The 26,773-nt window shown below is 41.9% G+C and overlaps 1 protein-coding gene across 1 annotated transcript in view; it reads left to right on the top strand.

The window, feature by feature from the left end:
• The window catches only part of LOC103256470 (UPF0606 protein KIAA1549-like), a gene marked incomplete at its 3' end in the record, with an annotated part of 58,043 nt that extends 32,836 nt beyond the window's left edge, over positions 1-25,207 (top strand). The window contains exons 7-13 of the mRNA XM_021710545.1: positions 553-612; positions 1,830-1,978; positions 5,635-5,812; positions 12,371-12,555; positions 22,014-22,210; positions 24,244-24,359; positions 25,134-25,207. Of these exons, the coding sequence (XP_021566220.1) occupies positions 553-612; positions 1,830-1,978; positions 5,635-5,812; positions 12,371-12,555; positions 22,014-22,210; positions 24,244-24,359; positions 25,134-25,207 (959 nt within the window). The remainder of the gene's footprint in view (positions 1-552; positions 613-1,829; positions 1,979-5,634; positions 5,813-12,370; positions 12,556-22,013; positions 22,211-24,243; positions 24,360-25,133) is intronic.
• Between the last annotated feature and the right edge of the window lie 1,566 nt (positions 25,208-26,773).

Below are 26,773 nucleotides of genomic sequence, written 5' to 3'. Positions count from 1 at the left end.
CTCAAGCAAAATGAAACAGCCAGATGGCCTAATGATTCTTTAAAAGAATACCTTTACAAGTTATTTGCTACAAAATTAGGTAGGGATAAAGTCTTTATTTACAGACAATCACTCTCAGCTGTGCACGGTGCACATGTGGCTAAAATAATTAGTATGTCCAACAATGGGGATACAAGGACAGTGTAGGCTAGACAGGTCATGTGGTCAGTTTACCCTGAGTCACTGCTGGGAAAGCCAGGACTCCAAGGAGCACAATGTGAAAATACATCGCTCTGGAGCAGTGACATTTAAAGGGGACCTTTCAAGTAACCTCTTTAAAGCAGCAGTGTCCTATGACGTGGCTGGAGCCAGCCCTTTATTTTTTATTATCCCTCTTTCTCCTTGAGATGAGTGTGTTTAGAAACTGCCACTGTCCATGCCCTCACATTGACCTGTCATTCTGTTCTTTCATATTTAGAGGTAAATGGTATAGGAAAGGCAGTGTGCCGTGACTTTGTTGTGAACATGTTTTTTACAGATTTTTCTCCTTCCCTGACTCTTTCCCTTTGATAGCCTTCCAGTACCCACAGCTCAACTTATCTCAGTTGTTGAAGTCCTCTTGGGTCAGAACAGGTATGTTTAACTTATGTAATGTTTTGGGAACTGCAAGAATAAGTCTGTGTGGGTGTATTGAGAATGATACCACCTCTTCTGTTTCCTAAATTTAGGGCAAAATGTACCTTAAACTCTTGGCAAAGAATGAATGAGAAAGGAATTCAGATTTGGCTGTGGGAATGTGTCCCACTGAGTTACAGAACAAAAAAGACTGGTTTTCTTTAAAATTCATACATCAAGTCCAAGGCAGAATCTAACCAGAGCTGACAGTCTTCCGACCCAGAATAGGATGAGGTTCAGAAGCAAAAATCTCTCTTTTTTTTTTTACCTCTAAGAGTATTATTTGTTTAGTTTAATAAGGACAAGCAGGGTGGCTTGGTGAGCAAAAATAAAACTTTTTTTTTTCCTTGGGGACTGGGTCAGATATTTAGAGCTATGGCATTGTAGATAAAGGCTTTCTTACCTGGTACACAAAAGTAACCAGTAGTTATGTACTCACCAGGTGTCTACCGTGAAGGCAGCACAGTAATGGCATGAACAGAGAGCATGTAGAGTGGCTACCATCGTCATTTATGAGGTTCCTGAACCTCACAAGTGCTCCTTGCTTAACACAACTTACCATGTAAAGGCCCCACCTCTTTGCATGTTGCATCCAGATAATTTTCACAGTGATTAAGGAACTTGCCCATGGTGGTACCAAAGAGAATTTAAACCAGTTCTGGCTGTGTAGAACATGCTCCTTCCTCCTAAACCATACTGACAAATGATTGTCTGTTTAGATAATCTTGTCTAAAGCAGATAACTGAAGACAGGTGGGCACCCTTTTCTCAAGTTAGTTTGTGAGTCCAAGTCTTAGGACAAGATAAAGAACACATACTATTTCCACAAGTGTTGGGACAAGTGCGGACAGAATCTTGGGTCTTGTGGAGGTGCTCTATGCTCCACAGTTCCTGCAGGGCTGAGTTCCTGGGACTTCTGGCCTCTAGTCTGGGGAATACTTAGAGCTTGGAGCTGTAGATAAGTCCCACGAATTATGCTTCCTGGGCTCTCCCTCTCTCTGCTCACATTCACTTCTTTCCTTTTTTAATGTCACCTGCCCAGGGAGTGGCATTTTGTAGAAATCCTGTGCTAATTTCACACACACACATATGCACATGCATGTGTGCATATACACACCTCTTTCCCTCTACGGCTGACTTGTTGTGGGCGCTGTGTGTGTTTTCTTTTAAACATAGTCCTCCTTGGTGTCATGGAGAAGCAGCTCCAGAATGAAGTGTTTCAAGCCGAGATGGAGCGCAAGCTGGCCCAACTGCTCAGCGAGGTTTCTACCAGGAGGCGCATGTGGAGGAGGGCCACTGTCGCCGCAGGGAACAGTGTGGTGCAGGTACTCTAGGAAGTGGAGGGAGTGCCACCTCCAAACCTGTATTTTGTCTGCACATGGGAAATGCCAGGAGAAAGTTCTCATTTCGACTGATTGCTGTATTCGATAGCAATTGAGTCGGGCAGCATTTCAGTTCAGCTAGAGTCTAGACAGATACTTATGAGCCCTTGGTAAGTGGATGGTGTAGAATTAGACTTTAGGAAGCAAAGCAGAATTCTGTTGCTGGGCTGCCATACCCATGACCTTGGTTTTCAAAGAGTAGCTTTTATTAACAAAAGCATAGCCTATTTTATGGAGTGGAATGCATTACCATTAGGATGGTAGAAGTAAGTCACTCAGCCGGAAAAGACCTTAAGAGATCAGAGAGAGAGAAGTTCTCTGCTCTCTGTTCTGGCATTTCGTCCTCTCTGCCTCCTGCCAACCTGGGTGTCTCATATTACCCCTAGTTGTCTTTACTTTGGTAAACTGACAGGTTACAAGAGATAGATTTGTTTAAATTGAAAAATGACCCATTTAAAAAGGCCCATACTCATAGAAAGTTGGAGGCTGTGGTTGTCATTTACTTCCATCTCCATATGAATTATGTGTATTTTTCTTTCTTTACCAACTGCTGACTTGTTGCGCTAGCAAAATGGGATATTTAGAGCTATGGCATTTCAGAAACAAAACCAGGGAAGAACTCTGAAGGGTGGGGTGTAGGCAGGGTGGGGAAGTGGGTGGGTTAGAGACATTAGGGAAGAGGGTACAAATGGCATTGGGTGGGGGGAGCGTGGAAGTTTTGCTTCAAATTGCATCATCATCCTCCAATCCTTTTACCACATTTCCCTCTCAGCATTACTGTGTGTGCCCCCTCCTAGAAATGTGGATCCTGGGTTTCTAAAATAGTTCCTTTGCCAGATGCAATAAGTTATAGAGAAAATTTAAAACTAATACAAATGGAGAGTCATCATTAAACAAATAAGTACATATAAAACAAAGAATAAACATTAAAATTAATTATAAAAGCTTTGCCTTACTCTACAGTTCCTAGCTTCATAGAGCTCAAGGTCTGGGTGTGAGCTAATTTATGTACATAAAACAGTTTATAGGGCACCATGAAGCTGTAAAATAAGGTGCTGAATTTGATATGCAAGCTCCCTAATTGTGAAAGTTAACCACACTATCTGGGCTAATGGTGCCTTCTGACGGATTGCTTATAAACCATGCTCTGCTTCTCTTCCCCTGCAGAGTGACTAGACCTGAAAGATGTAGACAGGGATTTGTGTGCAGCAGTTGAGGGCTCTTCATCATAACTTAATTTGTTAATTGGGGAATGGGTAGATAAATTATAGTAAATCTTTATATGTTAGAATATTATGCAGCAATTTTTAAAAAAGTGGTGAGTGACATATAAAAGTACTCAAGTGAAGAGAGGCTACCAAAGGATGTATGCAGTATGATCCAAATATCAATGTAGAATTCACGGGAAGAAAAAGAATGGAATGGAATATGCCAGAATGTTGACAGTGATTTTCTTTGGTTGGTTGAATTTCAGGTGACTTTCCTTTTGGTCTTTATACTTTTTTGGCATGTGTTTTTCAACATTTCTCTAACAGGCCATATAATTTCCATAGAGCCATGTGATTTTAACCAGAAAATATATTTTAAAATGAAATTGAAAGTATTACTCAAAGTGGATGATTCCATAATACCGTGGTTATATGGGTTCCAGATCTGATTCTGATTAAGTCACTTAGAAAGGATGCTAGAATTAGGTTTTACTAGCTTACTTTCAGACTGAATGTTTTAGTCCATTTGCCTTGCTATAAAGGAATACATGAGGCTGGGCAATTCATAAACAAAAGGTGTTTATTTGGCTTACAGTTCTATAAAAAAAAAGCATGGTGTCAGCATCTGCTTCTGGTGAAGCCTCAGGCTGCTTCCACTCATGCTGGAAGGCAAAGGGGAGCTAGAGTATAGAGATCACATGGCAAGAGAGGAGGCAAGAATGAGATGGAGAGAGGGGCCAGGCGCTTTTTAACAACCAGCTGTTTTGGGAACCAGTAGAGTAAGAACTCACTCATTACCAGGAGGACAGCACCAAGCCATTCATGACCCAAACACTTCCCTTTAGGGCCTACCTTCAACATTGGGGGTCAGGTTCCAACATTAGTTTTGGAGAGGTCAAACAAACCAAATTCTAGCACTGGACCAACTTGTAGAATCTTTAGTCAAGGTGGGTATAACTGGATAGTTATGATTTCTACAAGAGGAAACCATACTTTTAAAATTTATCAGAACTTTTCCATGAATAAAGAGGGATAAGTGGGTATGATCTACTTCCTTCTGTAGTCCTTTGATAGTGTTTCATTCTAAAGACTAGTAAAAAAATATTTCTACAGCACAGTTGTGGGGGTGGGCAGGTGGTTGGGAACAGAAGTGGTCAGGGAACTGACCTGGAAACAGCAACTAAAGGGTAGGATAGAGTCCTTCTGAGGATGAAGTATAAATAACAGATTCTCAAGGGTGAGAGTTTTTGGATGTGTGTTGTTAAGGATTTGTAGATGTGATCTGGAAGAAGGTTTTCCCAGTGAAATGAAATTGTTGGCTTGCCAGAAGTTTCCCATAGTGAAGGCGAGTCCTGCAGCAGCTGTGTCCAAAGCACAGGGCGATGTTATAAATCTATACACGTGGATAGAGAGGTAGCAGCTGTGTTTTGCCAATGGCAAATATAGAGACCAGCAATTTAAATTGCTATGTGTGAAATAAAAGGCTTGAAGCCATTTTTGATCCTTTTCTCAGGACATCAGTGTTTTGCTGGAGTCTAAAGGGGCAATAAAATTGTTGTATATTATTAAGAGAAATAGCAACAGAATAAAATCTATGATATGTCAAGAATACTAGATTCTGAAGTACTGATATAAAAGGATGAGCTTTTAACACCAGAGGGAGATAGATTTGGGGATAAATCAAAGTACTATTTGACCCACAAGATTATGAATTTATAAGGTTTATTGTCCTTGGATTGGTGCTTCTCACTGAGGTAGGTGATTTGGCACTCTAGGGCACATTTGGCAATATCTGGAGACATTTTTGGTTGTTGCCTCAGGCAGTGAGGAGAGGGGACACTTGCTGCTAGAAGCTGGTGGGTAGAGGGCAAGGCTGCTACTAACCATCCCACAGTGCTCCCCACTCCAAAGAATGGTCAGCAGAGCCAAGGCTGAGAACCCCACCCTAGAAGAATAAGGAGGAAATGCTGATAGACTCAGGAAGGGACTGTGTAGAGCCGTTAACGGTTTCAGAGTGCCAGGGATACACCTAACTCTACCGTTCACGTTGGGAGGATGTGGCTGGCATGTCACAGCTTGTTGGTGGCAATTTTAGACTGCTTGAACTTGACCACCCCGTTTTCTGTGAACCCTTCTTGTCCTTTTGTCTCGGAGAGATGTCGAGCAAGACAAAGCACATTTGTTATTCCACACAGAGGAACTTTCCTTTTTATCGGTTCCTCTTCCCATCAGGGGAGAGCACCATGGAGATTCTGGGCCCTTGAATGGTATAAGGAGGTTATTATGCATTTGGAATAAATCCTGAGTGACACAGTCAGGATTAAGTGACCTGAGAAAGGGCATCTGGAAACATGAGCTTCTTCGATGCTAATGGTTTCTGTTATCTTTCAGGTGGTGAATGTGTCCAGGCTGGAGGGAGATGATGATCCTGTGCAGCTCATCTACTTCGTGGAGGATCAAGATGGAGAAAGACTCAGTGCAGTCAAGTCTTCTGATCTGATTAACAAGATAGATCTCCAGAGAGCAGCCATCATCTTGGGTTACCGAATCCAAGGCGCAGTGGCCCAGCGTAAGTGCCTGACGTGTAGTCGTCTGGGCTGCGCTGGGTTCCAAAACTCATCTTGTTCTGACAGCGAGCTCTGAAGTCTGTCATTCTGATGAATGTATAACCCTTATTTGAGGTGACACATATAAAATGGCAGTTATTAAAACTTATCTGACAGGACCTTCTTTATTATGGATTTCAATTGCTTGTAGAGGTGGCGGGCACTGCTGTTTCCCTGCCTTGGATTTTGTATTTGTTGTGTTGTAGTGACTTATAGTGCCTTACATCAATTTTAATATCTACCCCCTGCTCCCCGAACGGTCTCTCTTTTTATAAATTTTGTCTTGCTCTGTATTTACTCCAAAACCTCCAATGTCATATTTTGAATGTTGGTGGGGACAGTGAGTCATGCAGGAAGCTGGGAGGTGCACTCTGGTTTTATTGGCTTCCTTCAGGCTCTTTTAACACAAAGAAGTCCTTGATCCTTCCCCCTGTCAGTCCTATGTCTCTCCCACCCTATCCTCACACTGCTCCACAATTTAGAAAGAGGTATTTTGATGTTTCTTTATTATTGTTGGAAGGTCTTGCTCCCGCCTGCTTGACTGTGGCTGTTCTCAGCACCTTCCTTTCCAACTCACAGATTTGGGGTATTAAAGTCAAGAAAAAGGAGAGATAATGGATGTGTGTTTCTCTAAATGTACCTTTATGAATCAGACTGCTATTTTAACGTGAGTGTTATGATCCAGAGAGTGGTGCCTGTAAGAGCCTTGTGAAACTTGCTTCCAAAGATAAAAGAATAAGTAAATGTTTATCAGGGATTCCACATCAGAGAATATTGGAAAACTCTACAGAGAACGTGAAGGAAACAAAGGCAGACATGTAGGAGACAATTATCCTCAGTGGTGGAAGGCTTTTTGTGGAATCTGTACTTGTCCTTGGAGACTGACCAGTACAAGGACTGATGGGCATACCTCTTCACTTTGTGAAAGGTGATGGCACAGTTTAAGCAAATAACCATTGGCAGTCTGTATATTGGAGATATGAATGCATATTAGTGCATTCTCTTCCAAAGCAGTGAGAAAAAAAATAGCAAAAGCACTTCTTCATATATGACATATATATTTCTGCATATATGACATTTCTGGCTGTAGGAGAGGTACTCCACTCCAGCCAAGCACCTGGTGTTTTTTGTTTTTTTTTTTCTCTCTCTTTTTTTTTTTTTTTGAGTTGGAGTCTTACTCTGTCACCCAGACTGGAGTGCAGTGGCCACTCCCGGCCACCGCAGCCTCCACCTGCTGGGCTCCGGCGATCTTTCTGCCTCAGCCTTCCGTGTAGCCAGAACTACAGGCACACGCTACCACGCCCGGCTCATTTTTTTATTTATTGTGGAAATGAGGTCTCGCCAAGTTGCCCAGGCGAGTCTCGAACCCGCAGGCTCAGGCAATCCACTCACCTCAGCCTCCTAAAGGCGTGGGATTACAGGCTGAGCCACTGAGCCCAACTGCACTTGGTGTTTTAAGCAAAGTCAGTTGCCGTAGGTTGTGGGCAACTTTCTAAGCCTACTAACCTTTCTAAGCCTACTTCCATCCAGTCTCACACCTCTCCTTGCTCAGTTTTGTGCTGAAAACCACAGTCTTGGTAACATTCCTAGAATTTCAGGGCTAGAGGTAGAAGGAGCCTCAACCAACACCTGGGCCAGCCCAGAGGGAGCCTCAGGACACTGGTGTCAGGGCCTTGTGTGATCAACCTCTGCCTCTCCAGGGTTCTACGAGGTCAGAACTAAGAAGAGTGTCAGTTGTCTCAGCTCTTTGGGTTGACCTTGACACTACTTCTATAATGTTGGCTGCTTTCATGCAAAATGAGCTGCATATATAATCTATATTCTGGCCAAATGAAAAAATACATATTTTCGACACCTTGTTACTTTTCCCCGTGGCATATGCAGCCTCTGCTCTAATTTGTGGTTTTTCTTCATGCATTTGATTTAGAATGTTCGCTCCTTCCCTTTGTGGCTCTCTCAGGGGCCTGAGCCCAAACTTAAACCAGAACCAATAATCTTTTTTGTTATTACATCTTTGAGTGAACACCTTTCTTGGTCCCATAGCAGGTATGAACCATCACAGGATATGAATGCATAAGACTTAGTCCAAGTTACTGCAAAGTTCATAATTTTGTCCTTCTTTATGGCTGCATAATATTTCATTGTGTACATTCATTGTGTATATTTTTTTTTATCCAGTCCTCTTTCAATGGGCAGCACGGTTGGTTCCATATTTTTGCTATTGTAAATAATGCTGCAGTAAACGTGTGTACAGGTATCCTTTTCATGGAGTGATTTGAGTTCCTCTGGGTATACTTGGGATAGACTTAGAGGCTATAGTACTGAGGGATCTATCACAGAAACAAAAAACCAAGTATCACATGTTCTCACTCATAAGTGAAACTTGAACAACTATCATAAAACTATAAGAAAGGGATTGATAGTAGTGGAAAACTGGCGGGGGGGGGGCAGGGGTGGGATTGGCAGTATTGGGAAACTGCCAGGGGTGGGCACACCTCATCAACAAGGGTACCTGCATAATGAACATTTGTATACCTAATCCTGAATTGTATCCCACATGTTTAAAATTTTTAAAAAAACAGTCCATACCCATGACCAAGATGTGCTTGAAAAGACAAGACTTGACGTCATGCCCACATTAATGAGCAAAGTCATGTAGTGTATCAAGATGATCCATTTATGTAATCAGAAGCATTTAAGAGAGTAAAAAGGCACCATATGCAAGAGTAAAGACAACAAGAACAAAAGGCCTTAGACAGGGGAGAAATTAGCATTATGAGAAGGTTTCTATGACTTGGGCTTCATGAGGAGGTTGACAGAGAGAAGGGGGCTTTTGAGTTTATGGAGCTTCATGCCTAGAACCTGAGTAGGTGAAGCAGTTGAGCCCTAGGAGAGTGGAGTCCTGTGAGACTCATTCTGAGCATAGAGTGAAGAGGACAGAGGGCCCAGGACTAGGAAGAGGGGGAAGGAACTAGTGAAAGGCATTAAGAAGGACCAAGGTGTTACAGCATGTAGTCCCAGGCTATGAAAGAGGAGAGGCTGGGGGTGTGAGCATGGCAGTGGACTGGGGAGTGGTGGATTCAAAATGAGTAAGATTTGTTTTCATGTGACTTGAAAATTGCCAACTGTCACCTTAAATCAAGCAGTTAAGAAGAGCCATGTTTCCTTTTTTAATATTTAAAAATTTTTAATATTTTATTTTAAAGATGGGTACAATTCAGAATTAAGTATACAAGTGGGCATTGTACAGGTAAAGTTTGGGCCTCCCTTTGGTCCCCACCTTGCCTGGTTTGAGATCAGGTACCCTTATTGATGTTGTGTTCCTACCCCCACCCCGGCAATATCCCACTACTGCCAATCCCTTTCTTATAGTATTGTAGTAAATGCTCAGGGTCCACTTATGAGTGAGAATATATAGTACTCTGTTCTTGGTTTCTGTGCTAGATCACTGAGTATGATAGACTCTAAATCCATCCAAGTTGCTGCGAAGTACTTACGTTTGTCCTTCATTGTGGCTGTGTAATATTCCATTGTGTATATGTACCACATTTGTTTTATCCAGTTCAGTTTTAATGGGTAGCATGGCTGGTTCCATGTTCTTGCTATTGTGAACATGCTACAATAAACATATGTGTACAGGTATTTTTTTGTAGAATGATTTGTATTCCTCTGGGTATATTCCCAATAAGGGAATTGCTGGGTCATATGGAAGCTCAATTTTTAGTTCTTTTAGAAACTGCCACACTTCTTTCATAGAGGTTGAACTAGTTTACATTCCTACCAGCAGTGTAGAAGCATTCCCTTTTCTCTGCTTCCTTGCCACCATCTGTTGTTGTTTGTTTTATTAATGATGACCATTCTTACTGGGGTTAGGTTGTATCTCAGTGTGGTTTTGATTTGCATTTCTCTGATGATGAGTGAGACTGAGCACTTTTTCATGTATCTGTTGACTGCCTGTGTATCTTCTTCTGAGAAGTGTCTATTCATGTCTTTTGCCCACTTTATAATGGGGCTGTTTGTTTATTTCCTTTCGGCATGTTTGAGTTCCTTGTAGATACTGAATGTTAGGCCTTTGTCAGAAATAAAGTTGGAAAATATTTTTTCCCATTCTGTGGGCTGTCTGCCTGCTCACTTGATGGTTTCTTTTGCTTTGCAGAAACTTTTTCAGTTTTCACTTGTCTATGTTATCTCTTATGGCACGGACATCTAGAGTTTTGATCAGGAATTGCTTGCTAACTCCAATTTCCAAGATTCTTATAGTTTGAGGCTTTACATTTAGGTCTTTAATCCATTTAGAGTTGATTTTTGTGTATGGTGATAGATAGGGGTCCTGTTTCAATCTTCTTCATGTGGTCAGCCAGTTTTCCCAGCACCATTTACTGAATAGGTTCTCCTCTCCCCAGTGGTTATTGGTGGAGACTTTGTCAAAGATGAGTTGGTTGAGGAATTGAGGTTTTGCTTCTGGAATCTCCCTCCTGTTCCATTGGTCCATATGCCTGTTCGTGTACCAATACCAGGCTGTTTTGATTATTGTGGCCTTATAGTAAAGTTTAAAGTCTGGAAGTGTGATACTACCTACTTTGTTTCTTTTTCTAAAGATATCAGGGGTATCCAAATAAGAAAAGAGAAAGTTAGGTTATCCCTCTTTACTCATGATATTATCTTATACCTCAAAAATTCAAGAGAATCTGTCAAAAACCTCCTTTCACTGATAAAGGACTTTGGCAAAGTCTCAGCGTACCAAACAAGTGTGCAAAAGACAGTCGCATTCTTATACACCAACAACAAACAGAGAACCAAATAAAAAGCACAATCTCATTCACAATAGCCACCAAAAAAAAAATTGAAATACTTTGGCATATTCCTAACCAGAGAAGTGAAAGACCTACACAATGAGCACTACAAAACACTGCTCAAAAAAATCCAAGAAGATACGAACAAATGGAAAAATATTCCATGCTCGTGGATAGGAAGAATCAACATTGTTAAGATGTTCATTCTATCAAAAGCAATCTATAGATTTGACACAATACCCCTTAAGTTCCCAACATCATTCTTCTCAGACCTGGAAATGACAATACATATAGAAACAATTCACATGGAAACATAAACGATCATGAATAACTGAAAAGCCATGTTTCAGAGGTTTGGGGAGGGTCACAGGTGGAGAAATAAGGCAGTACCTTATAGGCTGCTTATTGGGACTTCAGTTTCTGAATGAACACAGTGAGACTTCATTGAGAAAAAGGATTATCTTCATTCCTTTTATTGTGGTAAAATATACATCATTAAACCTACCACTTTAAAACTTCTAAGTGTATTGTTTAGTGTTATTAAGTATACTTGCAGTGTACCACTATCCGTTTCAGGAAACTTTTCACCATTCCAAACAAAAACTTTGTACTCATTAAATAATAAGTCCTCATTCTTCTTTCCCCCAGCCCCTAGCAACTGCGGTTCTTTTTTCTGTCTCTGTGAGTTTTTTTTTTTTTTTTTTTTTAAAGAGACCTCATATAGGTAGAATCATACAATATTTGCCCTTTTGCAGCTGGCTTATTTTACTTAACATGGTGTTTTCAAGGTTCATTCATGGTGTATAGAATTTTCTTCCTTTTTAAGGCTGAATAATATTCCATTGTATGTAGGTATCCCATTTTGCTTATTCATTCACCTATTGATAGACATTTAGGTTGTTTTCATCTTTTAGGCTAGTGTGAATAATGCTGCCATGAGTATCAGCATCTTTATCATTTCTTAATTGCTGAAGTGGAAATAACCAATTGCATTTCTGATCATGTTATATCTCCTTACTATATGAAATTATGAAATTATTGATTGTTTCACTTGATCATTTCTCTTTCCCCCACTAGAACTAAGCTCTTTGAGGGACTTTGCTTGTTTGTTGTTGAGACCTGACTTTAGAATTGTGTCTGGCACACTTAATACACATGTGTGAACTTGAGAAATTTTGAGCATTGAGGGAAAGGGAGAAAGAGGGGAAGAGTTTTCTTCCATAAACCTCTGAGTTCGGGCTTGTGTGCTGTCATGTAATCTTGGAGGCTGTGAGTCCTGCTGTACTTAATTCAGTGGTCAGGACTATGTTCTGTAGATGTACTGCTTTTCTCTTCCCTTTGAAGATAACCTGTTTTTGTACAAAGTTGTACAGACCATTTTTTGTATGGAAATGTCTTGTGGTAAAAGTTTAGGGAACAAGCGAAATAAACTGGAAGTCAGGAGACCTGGAATTAACCTAGCCTTGCCATTTAATTAACCCTGTGCTTTTTGGTACATCATATATATCATATATATCATTGTGATCTCTAATGTGTTCTAGATGTGATGTTGTATGTTGTGTTTGTTTGCTTGGCCACATTTCTTGTCATCAGGAGATCATAACTTATAAACAATTATCTTGAGCTGAAATGTCAGTGGCTTTTTAAGTTTCTCATAGATGAAGACTCATGCAGTCTTAAAAATGAGTAGAGAGGAATTATTGAAAGACCTTTCTTCCTTTTCTGCAGCTGTGGACAGGGTGAAGAGGCCATCTCCAGAGTCTCAGAGCAACAACCTGTGGGTCGTTGTTGGTGTGGTCATCCCAGTGCTGGTGGTGACAGTGATTGTCATCATCCTCTACTGGAAACTCTGCCGCACGGACAAACTGGACTTTCAGCCTGATTCTGTGGCCAACATTCAGCAGCGCCAGAAGGTAAGGGGCTACCCCCCTTCCAGTGTTTCCATAAGCAGTCTTGCAAGGTAAGGGTGGGATGAGTTTAGGCTCTTAGCACTGAAAGACTGGTGAGAGGGCTATTAAGGAAATCTTCTGGCTTGAATGGTGGTGTCCCTTTGCCTTCATATCTGTTTCCTGAAATCCTGATTCTTCTGTAGTAGTAAATATAGCCCAAAAACTTGAAGCTGAATAAAGGTTTAACTATGATATAGCTCTGGGTTCTACCATGGTTTTATTTTTGAGAGGTTCAGTTGGAAAATCACATCTATTTTGTGTATTAATTCTGATCTGTTTTACTCCTGGATGTTTTCAGAGAAAAGGAACCAAGGAAAGTTTACTCAGATCTGTGTATCTACTTCTTTTGTACGCAACACCATAAGAGGGCCTCTTTATCTTCTGTTCACCAGATTGAAGCCCACTTATCCACCTCGATCAAGACCCCTTAATCATTAAAAACTGACAATACATGCCTTAAACATTTTAACTTAAAATATATGAATGGACATTTACTTGTTAGCCTTGCAGTGTATCCCAAGTCTTTTTGTTTTTGAGGTGTTGGTCTACTGAGAGGAAATGTGTGTGGACTTTCTTGTAATAACACCCAACATGTACCAGTTACGGTTTCCAGTGTGGGTTTCTTTAGAGAGGAGCTAAGCCACATGAATGCCAAGTTCTCTAGACTTTTTTTCAATACCTCCCTCCACCACCTCCTCCCTAACTCCACAGACTTTTGGAGTTAATTTGCCTACACCTAATTTGATAGCAGATTTTTTTTAGCTGCTCATCTTTCAAGTGTCTTTCCAAAGCATTCAACTTAGCTTTCATAGAAATAGCAATTTTCACACATTATATTTGAAAGTTTTCATAATATTTGACTGCTATATCAGGTTTCAGAGCAAAGAAATGGACTTTTGGTCAGTATCTAGCTCAGCTGATGTGAGCAGAAGCATGCCAGAGATCCAGAGGAGAACACACTGGCTTCTGACAGTTGCCGTGGCATGGAGACCAGTCAGTGTGTTCACCAAGGGGGTGGAAGGCGGCAGTCAGCCTACTATGCTTCTTAGCAGGTACCTCTGTACACCTTACAAACGTAGGGGACTCACTCACTTCAAAAGCTTGATAGGAACAAGCAAGAGCAGGCAAGAGAACAAGGAATAAAGGAGTGCTCTATTAATCTCTTAATCTTTTGTTGATTGTCTTGGTGTAAAAAATTCTGCATTTTGCAAACCTAGACCTGTTGAATGAAAAGAATAAACATTTAAAAATTGATTTTACTTTTGTAAAAGTAAATAAAAAGGATTCTTTCTTATAAATTAGCCAAAAAATGCAAAATCTTGCTTAAATTGTAAGCTTATGACTACCAACTATATTAGAAACAGTGTACACATTAATATTACATTTGTTATATATCTTCATTTATTATTTACATAGTCTGCTAAGGTTGTTTTGTTGTTGTTATACTAGTGAATGGTGTTGAAAAAAACCTGGAAAAAAGTGCGTGGTATGCTAAATGATTCATAGTGTGCATTTCATTATTATCAGATCAACAATAGGTTTGGAAATGTTTTTGTTCTGATGAAGAGTGTTGTTACAGAGAGAGTTAGCAGGTATAGATGGTTATATTTTTAGGTCTTCTTTGGTTCATATTTTCTAATATTAACACGCCCATGGAAGTCCATCTATCATCTGTTACTTCAGTAAGCTCTCAGAGGACACCATCTCTTGGGTTCAAAACAGGATATTCCCCAAGCTTTCTCCTTCTCTCACTTTTACTTCCGAAACATTTTCGAGTCCCAGATGTTGCTATAAATCACATGGACTGAGTTTCAAATAGAATTTCCAGTCCTTGGAGCTGCCCTTTTTCCTCCAGTGCTGTAAGGATCTGTGCATACACTTTTACGATGGATTTATAGGAAAGGTCTCCTGCATGGAGGATTCCTCAAAGGAATAACTGTCTTCTGGTACTGTTAGGAAAGCAAAACCTTACCAGCATTGTAGAAGCTCCGTCTTGTTTTGCTGGTGCAGGAACCTGCCCTATAGATCTGCTGTGTATAATAGGAAAATGTTGCTCTCCATTTAGTTTAAAAACAAATGTCTCTACTTCATAAGTGTTTCCTCTAAGTTGAAATGACCATGGTGAGGGACCTAGCTTCTTCCTTGGGTAATTTAGAGATGCCATCCTCCCCCATGGCTGCAAGAGCTCTTTCTCCTGCTCTTTCTCTCCGTTCTGCTCACCCCACCCCCTGAGCTGCCTCACCATTACTCTCTGAAATCCTTTAGCAAATCCCAGAGCTGCAAACATCTGGAAACAATAAATCTGCTGACCTAAACTCCACACCCCCTTCCCCTTGAAACGAGAAGGGAACCTCTTCAGCTTGTCTGGGAGTAGATTAGTTTTGAAATATGATAAGAGGGAGAGGCTATTCTGTCATGTTTTGAGGCAGGGCCTGCTCTTATTTTCAGTAATAAAGGAAAACAAAACCTGTGTATCTTTCTTTTATCTGTGTTCTCTTTAATCTATAGTTCAGAGTCATCATTTTTTACTGTTACCTAATAAACTCCAGCTTGGATCCTCTTCACCATGAATGGCATTGACTGGATGTTGCAGGCCCCATGGAAATTTGTTCCTTCTGATGGGGACAGTCCACACCTCATTATTGGCGTGAGACCGTAGCATCTGACCAGCCTCCATTGCTGCTGAGGGTGGTGCTGCCTCAGATATGGTTGCCTCTTACCGAACACTGAGCCCTTGCTCTGAGCCAGGCTGAGCCAGGCTAAGTTACAAATACAAGTAGCGTGCCATCTCTGCCTTTGGGGATTTTAGCAAGGGAGAAAGGCAAGTAATCCCAAAATAGGCCTACGGTATGTAAGAATGTGTGACATACTGTGGAGCACAGAGGAGGGACAGCTGCCCACTCCCAGTGGGGTGCCTCTATCCGCTGAGAGGAGGTGACCCTGGGGCTGAAGCTTCAAGGTGGAAGAGATGAAGCCAGATGAAGTGGGAGGGAACAGTGGGCAACTCAGGAAGGCTGGAGCAAGGGCCAGAAGGAAGGGCACAGCCAAAACTCGGGTGCCAGAGAACCAGGCCCTGGGAGGTTTTCAGGACAGAGAAGGACTTAGAAGTGACGCTGTAGGCAGTGAGCAGCCATGGGAGGGTTTTCAGTGGGAGAGCTTGAACACATTTCTGTTTGGAATGACCCCTTTGGGAGGCAGCGTGGACAGTGGATTGAAGAGAGGCTCAGTGGGCCACTCTTCGTCTCAGCCAGGTTCCGTTCGCCCCTGTGGCTGCTCTCTGATTCTCTGTAAGGATCCCCTGCAACACCTGACATGCAGGTGATCTCGGTTTACCAGCAGCTGGCTGACCACACCTGGGAGGATCTGGGGGGACTGCTCTCCAGAACTCCATGACCACAGGGTGCCCAGTGTCCCTGTGCTGGGCTGCACTGAAGACAAACAGATGGCAATAACATTGCCTTGTCTTCACCTTCTAAATGGAAACAGCATGGTGGTTGTGGTGATTTTTCACACGTTACATCGATCAGTTAATAAATGCTTACAATGGCACACTCTACATGATGGCAAATTTTTCTTCAGATGCTTTTGGGGTTGGCTTTGTGGTTTCTATTGTCATCTTAACTGTTTCTTCCCAGGGGGTCAGGCTAACCCGAGTTCTGGGACTTCACTACATCTTGTTCCATCTGGTCCTTATTATATCTATGACCTGTGTGTTAACATTCCTTGGCTGACCTGCCCCATCAGATTCCCTGGCTGGTCAGCGACCTATTCCAGTGGGGCATAGACAGTGTGGCCTGTCCCCTCTGTGATATATTAAAGAAAGGAAGAACAAAAGAGCCATCCTTCTTCAGAAATAACTCAGTCCTCATATGAATATTAAAGATGCTAATTAATCTTGACTCTTATAAAATACTGATTGAAGCCTATTCTGTCTGCATTTGGAAGCTGGAGATGTAATACCAGGCAGACTTAACTGTATTTTAAAGAAGATGGAAAAACTGGTCCAGAAAATAGGGATGAATGGAAGAAGCTAATTTTGTAAGGGGGGAGGGGGATGTCTCCTTTCATTTTTTTCCTTCAGTGTATAGATGGATTTTGCACATAAGCATAGATTAGTTGCCAAATTTTTTATTGTTATAGAAGGTGGTGACTCACCCGGCCTTGGAGAAGTGCAGGGATCCAACGGATATATTTAAAGATGTGAGTCGAAATCAACCATAAGCCAACAGGACTTATATTTTTCATTTATGACATATATCCTTTTCTTGGTTCCCCAAAAAATTCCGTAAGTTTGGAACTTCAGCTAACCTTTCTGAAATTAATCAAATCATCAGATATTTATTGAGGATCTGCCATGTGTCACAACCTGTTGCTGACTTACAAAATATTATATCTACATTCATAATTATAGCTATATCTGATGCCTGAGAATCCTTAGCTATTTCTACTAACTGCTTGACGTTTCATCAACCGACAGCAACAATAATACTGTCAATATCATTTGTTTGGCACTTTGGCATTTATGAAGCATTTCCACTTATGTTAGTTATCATGTTTATTTCCCACATGAGCCCTGGACTTGAGCTACACAGACTGTACCACAGTGGCAGCACTATTTATATTTCTATGTCATTTTTACTCCTTTGCTTAGTGGAGGCCATCAGTAGCTCCTCTTCCAATTTTGTTAATGCAAAACATCTAATTTGTAAAAGAGATTATTGCCCAGTCATTAGAGGCATTTACTTTCTTACTAGGAACTCCACCAAAAAAGATTTCTGCAAGTTTTCTTAAATGGTGGTGGTGACGCTAGAGTGACTTTATTTTGTCTGTCATACTTTCACTTAGGGCACCTTGTTTATGGAGTTAAAATGAGGTACTGCTGGGGTAAAAGCAATCCCATAAAATTGGAAATTTCTCATGTTAGGATTTTCATCATCGGCTGTGAATAATTGGCATCGAATTTCAATTTTCTGAGTCTCTGATAAAGGCTTGACAGATGAGAATTGAGAATTATATAGCTGGATTAGTGATTTCAGTGAAAATAACATTTATAATTATCTATTTCATAAATTAGGACAGCATGTCAGAGTCTGAGAGAGGAATCTTCCTGATCATATGGACTTGGTTTTCTGAAGTTTAGGCGTGTTACCTCCTGGCTTGCCTAGTTTTTCCTCTACCCATAGATATGAGGGGAAAAATTGGAATTTATTTATTAAAATTGTGTTTTTATTCTTACATGTTTAAACTTCAGTCACCTTCAAAGTCCTCTCCGTTTGATGCAATGCACCTATTGAGATGCTTTTTCCACTGCTCAAAACAGTTTTTGAACTCATCAATTTGGATGCCTTTTGGTGCTGCTACCGTTTTTTGTTTCACCTATTTTACATCAGCAAAATGTTTCCCTTTGAGGACTTTTTTTCATCCAGGGAAACAAAAAAAGTCCCTCAGGGCGAGACCCAGTGAATAGGGAGGGTGGGGCATGGGAGTCATGCTGTTTTTGGTCAAAAACTGCTGAACACTCAGCACAGTGTGGGCAGGCGTGCTTGTAAATCATCCATCATGAAAAGGGCAAACACATTGAGAGAAATCTCCAAAAAAAAAATTACCTGAAGCTGAACGCACAACAACGCTAGCTGGTACACTGATGCCGATGAGTTCCTGGAACACTTACCTAGCGGGGGAAACCTGGACTACAAAGGGCCTACTATCCGAAAAATAATTCCAAGATTTTGGGGTCCCCGTCCATTGATGCTTGGCTTTTAAGAGAGCAGTTGGATCTTTGTGGAAATTTATAACAAAAGAGGAAAAAGAATGGACTAGTAAGTGTAGAGTTTACAAAAGGTACATTGATGATTGCTATTAAGTATGTTATTTACAGTAGTTAATCTAAATATAATAAATACATGGGGATGACAAATGGGCAGAAGAGGGTCATGAAGGACATTGGGCAAGAGATTTGCTTTCAAGCAGACTGAACACAGATTTGCAGGATCTGGTCACCATTTGAAAGAAGTTAATGAAAGTATTTTGTAAGTCTAAGTAAGTGTTCAAGAAAGTATACACTACTAATTTAGCTCCAGTGTTAGTTCTTTGATTTGAAGTTATAATTTTGATCTTTCAGAAGTAAACTTGGAAATTTTTACTCCTTTTTCTTTTGATAAAAATATGTCATTAAGACCCAGACTGGGGCCGGTGAACAAGAGTGCTCCCCAAGCCTTTCATTCCTGAGAAAGGGGAGCTTGCAGCAGGTGTGCGCTTTATGGCATGGTGGTCTTCTCCAGCACACTGCTGAAGAGGCCTGGAACATTCCACTTCTAAGGCAGACAGATAAAGCGCGGAACCTTGTCATGACCCTCTCCGTGGATGAAACAAGACAGTGCCTGTAGGATTCCTCTCTGTCATCTTCTTCACTCTGTTCTCATTGGATTCTTCTGTGGCAGCCAAGTCTTCTTGATGGTTGGGCAATGGTAGAGGTGAAGGAGTTGAATAAAAACATCACAGCCACTGCCTCTTCTATAGGATGTCTAAATTCACACCATTCCAGTTTGGACTGAATGATCTTATTTCTTGGCTACATTTCTCCCTTATTTCTTTAAGAGAGAAAGAAAGGAAATCATACAGCAAGTTTGATTAAGGGGACCTACCAAAGCCAGTGTTTTGAATTGCCTTGGTATTTGACGCCCCAGAAGTTTCTACTCCTCTGGTTGGAGCATTACAGGAAGCTGCTGCATGGCTGTGAGATGCATCTCTCTTCTGTGAAGTGGGAGAAGGACAGTTAGGAAAGGGAAGGTAGTGGGAGGGGGAAGCCTATGTGATGCATGGACTGTGGGTGCACGCTCTAGTCTCAGGAGAATTGTTTGTCCATAGGAGCATGTGCAGAGGTTGTGCATCTGGAATTTGATCTCTCCAGAAAGGCTGCCTACTCCTAAGAAAAGTATGTCTGCCCCCAGGGGCTTGGGCAGGCCAGCTGAAGATCACTGTGGTAATCCAATGTCTCATGGATGGGGAAATAAACTTATCCCAGGGCATAGGGAATGTCATGGAGCAGAAGGCTTGGGTTCATCGTTTGCAAAACTGTTCCTGAGCTGAGGGATGCACGTACTCATGAGCTGCCCAAGTGGTGGAGTGGCCTGCTCCTGAACACCAGCTCACCAGCTAGAAAATACAGACTTGTCAGCCTTTGCCTTTTGTTTCCAAGCAACACTTTTGTAAACTATATTTACTGTAAGTTTTGTCTCCCTCTGCTGGCATAAATCATTAGTGCAGATTTTGTCTACCCATTCTCTGGTCCTGGATTTTTAGCATGTAGGTAAAATCTTGAAAAATCTCAGCTCCCCTACGTGTCACCTTCTTGATGGCTCTCAAAGTCATGTCTGAGCATGAAAGTTTCCCCAGGCCATGGTCCTCCAAACCTAAGCCACTGGTGTTGCCACTCATTTATACGTAAAGTTAGCAAAAATAAGACAAATCTTTTGGCTTCTATGCGTGGTACATTGTCTAAAATCAGTCCTTACTCTGTTTGGCTTTTGTCTTTTGAACTGATCAGGCCTTTGTTTTGCATGTGGTGTTCCTGCTGAGACCTTTTGGAATGACTACTTCCTTGCATTTTATTTCCCTATATTCTGCAAACTTGAATTAAGGAAACTGGATACTGTTAGTATCATTAAAAATGTCATCATTTAAAGATATGTGGTACAATTCAGGATTAGGTATACAAGTGGTCATTGTACAGGTAAACTTTGGGCCTCCCTTTGGTCCCCACTTCACCTGTTTTGATATCAGGTACCTTTATTGATGTTATGTGTTACCTGCCCCCCCCCCCCCGGCAGTTTCCTGCTACTGCCAATCCGTTTCTTATATCCTTATAGTATTATGGTAAATGTTCAGGATATAAAAATGGAAATTTATAAAAAAGCAAGAAGGAAGGAAATTACAAACATCTCAATTTCATCTTTAAAATTAAAAAATCACAAATTTACACTTAAAAAAGTCATCAAAAACACTGCCCTGCTGTTATTGTCCATATTTCTGTGTACCTTGGAGAATCTTTCCTATTTTGCCACAGGCCTAGAAACTGAAGTCTGGCATTCCTCATTGCAGGCTCCTGGGGTCTTGGTCATGGGTTTGGTGTTGGTGGGTGCTGTGTATTCCTGGGGCAGACTCCTGTATCCACCAGTGTGAGTGGTGGACTTTTTTTGCAACCTACTTTCTCCTTCAGCTTTGTGCTCCATTACATCTATTGACCACACCTTTCTAGAAATTCTTTGTTCCCTTGGCTTCTATTTCACTGAACTTCCCAAATCCTTCTGTTTCTTTGAAGTTACATTCTATTTTCTTCCTTGCTTCCCAGACTGTTAGATGCTCTCCAACACTTTGTCCATGGAATCTGTATGTCTCTTGAAAAACTCAACTCCCCTACATATTGCCTTCTACACAGATGGCTCTCAAAGTAGCATCTGAGCCTGAAAGTTCCCCCAGGCCGTGGTACTCCATCTCCAGCTACACATACTACTGGCCTTTGGGACTGCTCCTGTCATCTCAAATTGAGTCTGTTTGAGTATGTCATTTCATCTCCTCCAGTCGTCATTCCTTTATACTTCTTTCCCTGAATGTCACTCCCACCGTACAGGATACTCTGCCTAAAATGTTCAAGTTATCACTAGCTTCTTTCTGTTCCTTTGCCTCTTGTGTCTATTTGGCTTCTAGGTCTTTCTACCTGATTTCTAGAGCTGTTCATTTCTTTCCATTTTCATTTCAGATTTTGGGCTCAGGCCTTCATGATTTCACATACATGGTACTGCTGGGCCCTTGTTCTATTTCCTTAGTGTCCTGCCTGCTTGGATTTTAGAAATCTGCATGCTTAGAAATATCTGGTGGTTTTCTGTATGCCCAGAGGGAAGCTCTAGAAGCTACTGTTTTTGGAGTTGTGCATATACAGGCTGGACTTCTCTCTCACTCCCCTACACTCTGACCTGTCTGGTGCAGCCAGTGGCTGGAAACCAATGTCTGGTTTCTGATGGGATCTAGAACATGTTCCTTGTAGCGTCCTCTTTTTATTTCCAAATCCTCAAGCTCTGACTCAAGTCCTCATTTCACTATAAGGAATATCTTGTCCATGCTACTCTCTGAAATCACGTGGCACATGGTATGCTACTGTGACAGTGGGTCAGATGTAGTCTTTGTATTATGGTCTAGCTGTTTAATCCTTGTACTTTTTGTAACCTTTCACAAGTCTCTGTCTTCTTCTCAATCCTATGTATATACAGAACCATGCACACAGTCAGTGTTTAGAGATGCTTGATGAACTGGATGTTGAAATTTCCAGCATAGTCTTGGGTCAGAAGTTGTGTTCCTCTTGTCAGCCTCAGATGGCAGATTAACTGTCTTGTTTGTATGTCTGCCTGTGTGTGTGTTTGTTTTAGCTGCAGATCCCTAGCGTGAAGGGCTTTGACTTTGCTAAGCAGCATCTGGGTCAGCACAATAAAGATGACATATTGATTATTCATGAGCCAGCACCACTGCCAGGACCCGTGAAGGACCACACCACACCCTCGGAAAATGGAGATGTGCCAAGCCCCAAGCCAAAGATCCCTTCCAAGAACATCCGCCACAGAGGAAGGTTATTATTGGGCTTTCTGTTTTGTGTCTGTTGTGGAGTGTGCTTCTGTTTTCAGGTGGTTGGTTTCTCACATTGGCAGGGCTGATGGTTGAGTACAGCCCTGCGTCAGCAGCCTCAGAGACAGACGACCTGCCCAGAGTTGTGCATGAACCCGTTGTGCTCTGGCCACTCTGATGGGCCACCGAATGAGGGACTGTATGCTTTCCTTCCCCAGAGTGCTTACAATGATGAATCATTGTCTGTGATGGTTTGGCGGTACCCTCAGGCCTGATTCAGGATTGACCAGCTTGGGTGTATATATTCTGAGGGGAGCACGCCAGGCCCTGTGGAGATCATCTCAGAAACAATGTAGGAAGAGGGATGATGCAGGGTACACACTCAGCTGGTGTGGGCCTCCGTGCCCTGGTCTAGGATGACCGTGGTCGGCTGGACTTCAGGGCTCTGTCCGCAGGTGACCATCACATCCTCCTGCATTTGCTTTCTTTTTCTCTGGCTTCCCGTGCTGTCCCCTTTGCTAGCACATTGTCACCGCCCCATCCCAGCCCAACTTCCCATTCCCAGCTTATTTCCTATTCTCCTATCAAAGTAAGCACATGGAGAATTGCTCATTAGCTTTCCAAACTACCTGGAAGTCCTCTCCCACCCTCTGGCCCTGTGAGAAGGGCCACTTGTCTGTAGAAGAAGACAAAGTTCAGAACCCGGTTTTGTTAAGTCGACCTTAGATCAGAGCACCACCTGGCTTTTACTGCTGAAGCCTCCTGCTGTCAAGCTTCCTTTGAGCTTTGGAACTCTGGATTCTGATTTTCTGCTAAGAACAAAATAGTATGTGATCATACCAACATTCGAAACTGTGTCATAATTTCTGTCTCATCAGAACATCTACCCCGGGGGTTCTGACCTAGTTTTAAGAATTTAATGGATGTTAGAGCATGATCTTTACAAAAGAAAATGAGTTATGTGGAGAGATACTAGTTGCTTAATTATTTTGCTGGTTAAAAAAATAAATTGACTAACTAAACATTATTGAATATGTGAATACAAATTTGGCAAGTAATTTTTTTCTTGCCTAGTAGTCTCGTCGTAGATGTTTAATCACAACATCTCAGTGGCCTGCATGGTTAATAACTTTGTTTTGGCCAGACATGGTGGCTCATACCTGTAATCCCAGCACTTTGGGTGGCCAAGCTGAGAAGATTGCTTGAGCCCAGGAGTTTGAAACCAGCCTGGGCAACATAGTGAGACCTAGTTTCTACAAAAAATAAAACAATTAACTGGGCATGGTGGTATGTGTCTGTAATCCCAGCTACTTGGGTGGCTAAGGCAAAAGGATTGCCTGAACCCAGGAGGTCAAGGCTGCGGTAAGCCATGAGCATGCCATTGCACTTCACCCTGGGCGACGGATGAGACCCCAATGTTTCAGCATCGCTCAGGGGTACTGGAATGTCTTGTCACTTTACATTTCCATTGAAGTCAGGCTACTAACTGATGGAGGATTTTTTCCTAGTCTGGTGCAAGCTGGATGCTGTGATACCCTGGCTTTTTATTTATAGAATCAAATCTCAGTGTAGGTGCCTTCCAAAGATCTGGAGTTATTTGGGGTGACTGCAGAACTGCTGTGACCTTCCAGGGATTCTGCAGACCCAGTTAACCCTGAAGCAGTCCTGAACCCCAGGTCCTCTTTGATCCAACTCATGCTAAACCCAGACTGCTTGTTCCGAAGTGTCTGGAACCAAGTACTGGGCCTTGGGCCCTGGTAGCTACTCATCTCCTCCTGATTGGCACGTAGCTTTCTAGCATTCTTGGAATGAAGCCTGCTGAGGCATTTAGTAAGCTGTGTCCATCTGTCTTCAGGTGGTGACCATGTGTTTGGTAATGTGATCCTTGCAGATGCTGTGCTATGAAATAACTTTGTGGACTGTCATCTCTACCAGTTTTGCCTGGAAGCCTGGCTTCCATATCCAGGTTAATGTGACTTTTTTTTCTTTTCATTCTTTACTCATTTCTAATGTTTGCAATTTATTTTGTGTCTTCAGAGTTTCTCCCTCAGATGCTGACTCTACGGTCAGTGAGGAATCCAGCGAGAGGGATGCAGGAGATAAGACGCCAGGAGCTGTCACCGATGGCAAGTCCCACAGAGTCCCACAGAGTGGTCTGTGACTCTTCTTGTTCTCCATGTTAAAAGTAGTCCCGCTGGGCACAGTGGCTCACGCCTGTAATCCCAGCACTTTAAGAGACAGAGGCGAGAGGATTGCCTGAGCCCAGGAGTTTGAGACCAGCCTGGGCAACTGGGCGAGACCATGTCTCTACAGTAAATGAAAAAGTTAGCCTGAGTCTGCGGCACACACCTGTAGTGGCACACACCTGTAGTACTAACCACTTGGAAGGCTGAGGAGGAAAGATCACCTGAGCCCAGCAGGTTGAGGCTGTGATGGCTGTGAGTATGCCACTGCACTCCAGTCTGAGTGACAGAGTGAGACACAGACAAAAAAAAGTAGGCCCTATGAGATTCTCATAAGCTAGCATTTCTCACTACTTCAAATGCTGAACCTTAAAAAAACAAAACAAAACAAACACAAAAATACCTGTGAAATGGAACTCATCATTCCTATGGTGAATTTCTTAGCATCACCTGTCATCACTTAACTTCGTATTGGTGTCTGTTTTGGGATGAGAGACTGTGCTTGAGGTTAGGGATTCATCGAGGTGTGTTTTAAGGTTTATGGCCTCCTTTCATTCTTGTGTAAAGTCCTAATAATTTTCCTGCCTGAAGGTCAAGGAGGTAGTGCACTGAAACCATAATTTCAAGAACTGTTCACAGGATTCAGTGACTTTCTCAGGAACCAATTCAAGGATGGCATAGCTGTCATTGTCAGAAAATTGTTTACCATAGGTCCAAGCCTGTTATGTTTGGTCCTGTTTCTAGATCTTTCTTCCAGCAGGTGGTTTGGTGTGATCAGGTGGTTCAGCATGGGAGTCACATGTAGCTTCGTAGGCCAGGTATGAAATTAACTTGTTCTAGAATGTGACCGTGAGACTGATGCCCTATAAAAAAAACTGTATCCACAGGTCTTACTAGACTTGGGGGCATTTTTTCTTTTTGGAGTGATGGTAAGATAGCTTGATTTTAATTGGATGGATTCTTTTAACTAACTGTGAAGATGCAGCTATTGTATTTGCTGGAGCTCCGTTTTTCTTTCAGGATTGTGTTTCAGTAATGCAAAGTCACTGGAAAGCCTTGGGATGTTATTTGTATAATGATTTTTATACCTACAGTTTTTAGTCATGATCTCTGTGTGGAAGGAAGAACTGAGTGAGCTGTATTCTATAAATTAACAGATTCTGGACAGAAGTGCAAGGGACTCTTCTGTCTCTGACACCTGGGTAGCCTTACAAGTCCCTTAGGCTTTGAGGCTCCTATGGGACTCAACTAGCAGACTCTTGGGATTCCTTCCAGCTCCTTCCAGTTGGCTCTTTGCAATGTTAAGGAAGTACCCCCTTAGAAAAAGGGAAGAGTTTTTTCTTTGGATCCAGTTTTACAGAATCTTAAAAATTATTTAGCACTGTGGTAACATGTGCACTGTTTCAGATAGGATTAAAGTCTAGTTTTGATCCTGGGAAAGAAATATTTGGGGAAAAAAAGAGCTCTAGATTTTCTCAATTTCTGTTCATTGCTTCTCTGAGAAAACCTTGCTTTTAGTGCCTGCATTTGACTCCTGATAATATTACCACCATTATATTCCATAAGGATATCAGAAATGAAATACCACTCTCAACATGTATCAAAATCTGGGTATAAGTATTTCAACTCTGGGACTGTTGAATGTGGATCAGATTCAGTGGTCCACCTGAGAGAAGTGAACCAGATGTTTTTGGAAATACTAGAAGCTCAGATGCTGCTATTATAATTTGAAGAGACACCAGAATCTTTATATTATTTTCATATTTTAGAACATAGCTTTCTCAGTATAACATGTCTTAGAATTCCCCACTTGGGCTAAGCTCAGTGGCTCAACCTGTAATCCCAGCACTTTGGGAGGCCAGGGTGAGTGGATTGCCTGAGTCTGTGGGTTTAAGACCAGCCCTGGCAACTTGGTGAAACCTCGTCTCTATAATAAATAAAAAATTAGCCAGGTGTGGTAGCACGTGCCTGTAGTTCGAGCTACTTGGAAGGCTGAGGCAGAAGTATCACCGGAGTCCAGCAGGTTGACACTGGGGTGGCTGTGAGTGTGCCACTGCACTCTAGCCTGGGCGACAGAGTGAGACTCCAACTCAAAAAAAAAAAAAAAAAAAGGAATTTTCCATCTGAAGACCCTCATAATGTAGGCAGCATTTACTCTCATGCCCTGTTAATTAAGGGTTGCCCCTGGGGGTATTAGATCCCTCTTGGTTTTGACCTGTACCTGGTACCCATAGCTTCCAAAGAAAGCCTAAGAACTGAAAAGCAGGTGAGCTTGAGAGAATGAAGTCAGTGGCCAGTTCTGAGATCAGTGCTGGGATGTTACAAGGAGTATCAAAAATATCTGCCAACAAATAGAGTGTTTGCTCTTTTATTTAAAAAATGTA

Source organism: Carlito syrichta, unplaced genomic scaffold (genome assembly GCF_000164805.1).
Source record: "Carlito syrichta isolate Samal-C Ts95f unplaced genomic scaffold, Tarsius_syrichta-2.0.1 Scaffold289571, whole genome shotgun sequence".
NCBI lineage: Eukaryota > Metazoa > Chordata > Mammalia > Primates > Tarsiidae > Carlito > Carlito syrichta.
Note: the sequence above shows the minus strand (reverse complement) of the source record. Positions and strands in the feature narration are given on the sequence as shown.